The sequence below is a fragment of the Selaginella moellendorffii genome, unplaced genomic scaffold (genome assembly GCF_000143415.4).
Source record: "Selaginella moellendorffii unplaced genomic scaffold, v1.0 SELMOscaffold_12, whole genome shotgun sequence".
Classification (NCBI taxonomy): domain Eukaryota; kingdom Viridiplantae; phylum Streptophyta; class Lycopodiopsida; order Selaginellales; family Selaginellaceae; genus Selaginella; species Selaginella moellendorffii.
The window spans coordinates 2418719-2425459 of NW_003314273.1; the positions used below are offsets into that span (position 1 = coordinate 2418719).

General features: G+C 38.1%; 1 protein-coding gene across 1 annotated transcript; it reads right to left on the reverse strand.

The window, feature by feature from the left end:
- Nucleotides 1–89: 89 nt before the first annotated feature.
- On the reverse strand, nucleotides 90–1886 carry LOC9646668 (cytochrome P450 709B2). The gene is made up of 5 exons (XM_002969565.2): nucleotides 1590–1886; nucleotides 1304–1530; nucleotides 993–1234; nucleotides 579–945; nucleotides 90–523 (listed from the first exon to the last, which is right to left on the reverse strand). Exons 1-5 carry the CDS (start codon nucleotides 1858–1860, stop codon nucleotides 98–100), a joined length of 1533 nt encoding a protein of 510 aa, XP_002969611.1. The 5' UTR covers nucleotides 1861–1886; the 3' UTR covers nucleotides 90–97.
- Nucleotides 1887–6741: the final 4855 nt, after the last annotated feature.

Here is a 6741-nt window from a genome sequence, read left to right on the forward strand (position 1 = left end):
GGTATATGAAAGAGCAGATGATTAACAGTTTGGTTCAAGAACTCGGAGTAGTCAACAAACATAACTTTTATAAACTTTTAATTGCCACGAACATGCATCACATTTTACTGAGTACAAGCGGCACTCCATGGGTAGGCTTCAAGCCATGCTTCATCGCAGGATTATGGCGGTAGTTCGGTGAAAGCCGGAATGAGAATCGCTGTAGTATCATAGCCAGAATGACTTTGGCTTCGATCATCGCAAACGACTGGCCCACGCACACCCGCGGCCCAAACGAAAACGGCATGAAAGCATTGGGATGCTTGCACGCGCTTGAGATCCCATCTTTGAAGCGATCCGGATTGAATTGGCCTGCATCTTCTCCCCAGAGCTCCTTATCCTGATGCAATCCAGCGATTGGAAACGACACAGATACTCCTCTTGGAACGTGTAAATCTTGCAGCCAAGACTCCTCCACACACTCCCTGGTCATCTCGACTACTGGTGGATACAGCCGCAGAGTTTCGTAAAGGATCATTCCCACCTGTTCAAGAATCAAGATATTAAGTTTTGGAATTAGGAGATATTGATCGACTTACGAGCTTGAGCCTGCTGACACTCTCGCCATCAGGAATCTCATTGCCACATACTTCGTGTACCTCAGCACGGGCGCGTTCTTGCCATTCAGGATAGCCTCCCAGTAGCATCAAAGTCCAGGTTAGTAAGGTGGCTGTGGTCGCATGCCCCGCAATGTAGAATGTCTTGCATTCCTCTATCAGATCCCTGCTTGTGAAATTAGTGCTGCTGTCACACTCCTTTAGCATCAATCCGAGTAAGTCATTCCCGTATGTATTGCTCCCCCCTGACTTCACTGAGTTCCGACGCTCGTCTATGATCCCAGTGATCAGAGAATCCAACTTCTGATGAAGCTTCCACAGTCGGAGGTTGATTGGAAGTGGGAGAAACCTGTAAGCAAGTGATTATGATTCAGTTCAATAGATGATCCAGCCTACCTGAAGCCTGGAATCCAGGAAAAGCTGACGAGTTTGGGCATTAGCTCTGGGAATTTCTTAGATAATATCTCGAAAACTCTCTGCCCTTCGAGATAGCTAGTTCCAAATGCTGTATGGGAGATAACGTCTCCTGTGAGCTTACGCACCTCTCCAGAGATTTCAATCTCAGGATTCTGCTGCCTCGTAGCTTCCCATTGATCAAGCATGCGAGATGCGCACCCTGTGATTGTACCGGTCATTTGCTGTGTACAGGAGAATCAGAAACACTTATCAGCCAGATTTCATGAGAAGATAATAGTATGAGTACCCACTTTAATACGTTCATGAAAAAATGCCGGTGCTACGAGTCGCCTGTGATGACTCCATTCCTCTCCAGTAACAGAAACTAATCCACGACCAAGGAACAAGTTTGCCAACCGTAGCCCAGCCTCTGATTTATCAAACTGAGAAAACTTCTTAGACAAAACCTCCCGTACGATCTCAGGCTCGGAGACCGATATCCTTGGCTCAGTTCCCCACCAGAACACAAATCTCTTCCCTGGACCATGATCATCAGAAACGAAGCTTTGAGATTCATCAGGGATGACAAGAACATACCATATTGCTTCCGCCATTTGAGCAATGAAGGATGTACCCGATGGAAAATGTCGTGGCTGAAACTTCCCATGTCATGATCCTTAATGGCGCTCCTCATGTTCTGAATTTCAGCTATTTGGCCTACCATGAATCGGGGTGGAGGCCCCTGAATGCCCTCCTTCTTCAGCTGCGCCGCGATCACCCTGGGGCGCCACCAGTAGACCGTCACGAATCGCCATAGCGCTGCAGTGAAGAGGACGATGCAAGTGCTCAAGATCCAACTCCCTTCCATTTGCTGGACTTAGCACTAAAGAAAAACTCGTAGAATACTTCCATCTATCTGGTGAAGGGTGTGAACACGTGTGAGATCTCTCACAGCTTAGCTCATTTCTCAACTGTTGCTCTAATGTTTCATCACTTGGTCATCAATGAATAGATGACCAAGTGGGAGATGTGCCAGGTGGGCCAGTGCATTTAAGCCAAGCAGATGGAGTGTTATAGAAGTAAGGACCTATCCCTAGGAAACTGCTTGGAACTTGGAGTGTTACACTGTTACTCATTGGTTGGTGGTGGTTAGTGTGTGGTTACTCACTTGTCAATGATATTGGATGACATAGCAAGTATATCAAATTCAAACTAGAGTTTTAAATTATTTATAATACTGTTTTGATATGGATACTCTCAGTATACATATATTTTTCTAGCTATTGGATTAAAACAACATAGTTTAGAGTATAGCCATCAATCAGCATTGTGGAGTAGATAGGATCAATTTTTAGTTTGGGCTTGCATTGCTTCACCAACTTTATCTCTCTTCCCTTAACTCAATTGAAAAAGAGGCTTTAGTGGCTATTTTATCCCTATTTATCTTCCTAAGTTTTAAGGATTCATGATGATAATATATTCAAATCTCATTTTATGATCACATACACTACACTCACCCCTCCTTTAGAGATGTCAATGTCCTTATTGACTATTGACTAACAACCCTTACTTTCTATGATCACATACGCTACACTCACCCTTCCTTTAGAGATGTTAATGTCTTCATTGAGTATTGATTAACAACCCTTACTGAGCCAAGGGGAACCAACACCTCTATTTTCACACTGAATCTACTAATCCTTCCATTGTATAGACCAGCTATTCCATATGAGACAACTAGTCATCCACCATTTCAAAGGTGTCAATATCAATGAACTTCCATTTTCGCACTGAATCTACCAATCCTTCCATTGTGTAGACCAACTATTCCATGTGAGGCAATTAGTCATCCACCTTTTCAGAGATATCAATGTCCTTATTGACTATTGAAAAACTACCCTTACTGAGACAAGGGGAACCAACACCTCTATTTTCGCATTGAATCTACTAATCTTTCCATTATATAGACTAGCTATTCCATATGAGACAACTAGTTATCCACCCTTTCAAAGGTGTCAATGTCAATGAATCTTCATTTTCGCACTGAATCTACCAATCCTTCCATTGTGTAAACCAATTATTCCATATGAAACAATTAGTCATCCACCTTTTCAGAGATGTCAATGTCCTCATTGATTATTGACTAACAACCCCTATTGAGCTAAAGGGAATCAGCATCTCCATTTTCACATTGAATTTACCAATCTTTCCATTGTGTAGATTAGTTAGTCATCCATCCAAGGGGAACTAGCACCTCCATTTTTGCATTGAATTGTGTAGACTAGCTAGTTATCCACCCAAGGGGAATTAACACCTCCATTTTCACACTGAATCTACCTCCATTTTTGCACTAAACCTACCAATTTTTTCATTGTGTAGATCAACTAATCATCCACTCAATATGTATGATTTCAAATTTAGGGGTAGGAATATACCTTGTTTAAGGGTATATTATATTTTTAAGTAGCCACTAATCAATGGGAATCGAACTTGTGCCATTTGCTTCGATACCATATGTAGCACATTTTATCTTTCTCTCTTTAAACCAATTAAAAAAGGGGCAATTACTTGATGAGAAAGCTTTTAGTGGCTATTTTATCCCCATTTAACCCCCAAGGTTCTAAGGATTCACAATGACAATATATCCAAATTTCGTTCCATGATCATATATGTTACACCACTACAAAATAGAAACTATTTCTGCAAAATTAGTGATCCACTCTAAATTGAGAAAAGATGGAAAAGATATATCTCAAATGTACCACCACCACTAACACTACATTTACCAACAGGAATCCAAGTCCATCAATGGCTTCTCTCACCTAGGGTGACATTCAGATGGTAGGGATCTTTGGGGTGGAGTTACACACTGGGCCTCAACAACATGGTGGAGCATTGTAATAGGGTTGAAAGTGTGATGAGATCACCAAGAAGAGACGATCATCCTCCTGGACAGCGATGATGATCACCACCACCCACAACAGTGCAATGTCTTCAATGGTGAGTGGCAGACATAGTGGCAGCCATAGGGAAAGAATGCCTTCAATACGCTCTAGAATGATATAAATTTGTTTAAACATTAACTCACTATGTACTTGTTTTAGACAAAGAATCCTCATTATGAGAGAATCACTAGAAAGATGAAAGTGAGCTATTGAAAAATATAGTTTTTCATGTAAATTGCGAGATGTCCACAACACAGGTTGAGCTTGGTGTTATACTCTCCAGACAGGTTCTTAGAAAACTAGAACCATCCAATCTGGTCCAGTCTCATTGCATATAGTCAATGAGTGTTTTTTAATGCACCACCTAAGTGCCATCGTTCTTGAGGAATGAAACTTCATGCCAAGCTGTAGATGTGCAGGCCTTGAGCAATCTAGTAGATTTTACAAGCTCAACAATTCAGTTTCCAGCACAATGCAATTCAAAACCCTTAGTGTCAAAAAATACAGCACAATTGCAATATTGCATCAAGTGAGTTTTCACAATGATTTTAAGAAGACAAAACAACACAATAGTGTGAAGATTTGTTTTTGTATTTTTAATAAATTGTTCCATTTTCACAAAATAATCAAACTTTATTGATAATACCAAGTTGTCATTCGAACTTTAGTAAACTGTTAACCTATTGTGATAAGTGCACTTTAAAATGTAAAAGATAGAAACAATGATAAATTTCAAATTCATTAGCACTGATGCTAAACCCAATTTGGCATTGAAATATATAAATTTTCATATTATCAAGAAAATTCAATGTAATTTCTTCATCAAAACTCAAAAAACCCCAAACGTTTTTTTCCATAATTTGAATAAATGCAGAATATTTGTTGTTGTTTTGGAAGTCGTGATATACATTACATATTTGCTCTAATACATCAAATATAACATTTTGTACTTAGTGAAAGATATTAGCATTAGCCACAACCATACCATTAACATCCACTATAATATATATCTTTTTTATTGAGTTTGATAAAACACAAATAATTTAATATTAAATAAATTACCATACACAAGGAGTTATTTCTTTTCTAAATTTTTAATTATTATTTTACATATAAAGGTTAAATATAATATTGCAATTTTGCGCTTAATATAAAAGATAAATAATGTTAAATATAATCAGATAATTTATCTGTAGATCACTTTGTACAGATAGAGTAATTAGTAAAAAATAATCACTTTAACATTTTGGATAAGTTCATTTTAAATTTTTGGTTTGCTTAAGCAAACCTGTAAAAGGACTAGGATAGTAGTGGATATACCTAAAATATGCATGGATATTCTAGGACATTTAACTATCTAGTGGTTGTTATTCATTTAGATTAATCTTGTATTTATAATTTATAAACATGTTTATAAATTATAAACTGTCTTAACCCTTTCTAGTATATTCTTTTTTAATGGTTGTATTTATAAATTACAAACATGCTTATAATTATAAACCTTATTTGATCAATTGGATTAATAAGTAAAATAACACTCTATTAAGCAAACCAAGTGTTGCTACATACAACACGTAACAATTTAATCAATATTGTAAATGTAGCTATATAACATACAAAATTAATAATGTAAAAGTAAAGATATTTATAGTATTACAACCTAAAAGTGTAAATTTTGACCTTTTTCTGTGTAGAGAAGTTTTTGCAACCATATCCACCATAGTACTAGAATATTTACATTCTTCATAAGTTGTGAATTTTTTTTTTCTCAAAATCAATCAAGCTACCTTTCATGTGTGGAAGAAGCTCATACAAACCAAGTATAACATCATTGCTATCTTTGCACTGACGTATTGGGCCAAAAGTTTAAATATAAGTTTAATAAAAGTTCAAGAATCAAGCATTATATCTTTTTGTTGCATTAGTATGTAATCTATGAGGTTATGGGCAAGTCCAAGATCCAGGAACTCACTCTAGAAATATCTACTTGTCTTTTTAATATAATCTTTTGGATTATAGCCTAATCTAAGTACATTCCAACCGTTAGATCATAAAATATGCTAGAATATACCTGAAGTGTTTTAAAAGATTTATAAATTATAAACATAAGATTAATCTAAATGTATATCAACTGTAATATGTTAAAATATTCAAGCATATTCTAAATGTATTGGAAATTTTTGTAAAACCCAAAGGTTGATGCCACTCTCATTGATCCTGTCCAGAATGCATCTTCTAAGGTTTCTTCTTAGCTCTTCTGCACTCCTGATTTGTGAGCTTGGATCCTCCCTCCTTCACAGTTTAAAAAACTCATGGAAAGGTTTTTTCCTTTGTTTTCTCTTTCCTCAGTGCTGATCAGGGTAGTCTCCTTAGTGAGTGAGAGAGCTAGACAGGATCCAATCTTTCTTAGTAGCATCACATCAAGAAGAAAGGGCTTCTCCAAGGCGATGCTCCATCCTCCTTTAAATGAAGGCGTTTGCTGCCAGGGATCGATCTACTCGCTCACACTGGAGGAGCTCCAGAATTCAACGCAGGATGTGTTCATGAAGAACATCTGGACTCACTCCTTATGATTACCTTTTAAGAATTACCCATCGCAGTCACTCTCACAGCATTCCAGCAGGAGCAAAGGGCCAAATTCGTCGGTGCGGTGAATCAAGTGATTGAGGAGGAGGTGTTGCAGCAGCTGCAGCTGCGGGATGTCTGGCGGATGAGAGCAGTGTGCAAACGGTGACTCCCCAGGCTTTCGCGTGCGGCATGCACAGGCAAGCATTCCAGCAGCTGTTCCTTATGTTCTTGCAGGC

Excerpts from the sequence above, each read along its gene's own strand:
- LOC9646668 (XM_002969565.2), bottom strand. The coding sequence starts at position 1,860 with ATGGAAGGGAGTTGGATCTTGAGCACTTGCATCGTCCTCTTCACTGCA. Across the intron at positions 1,531-1,589 it reads CAAATGGCGGAAGCAATATG|GGAAGAGATTTGTGTTCTGG; the intron begins GTATGTTCTTGT and ends ATCATGGTCCAG. Across the intron at positions 524-578 it reads GTGTCAGCAGGCTCAAGCTC|GTGGGAATGATCCTTTACGA; the intron begins GTAAGTCGATCA and ends ATTCTTGAACAG.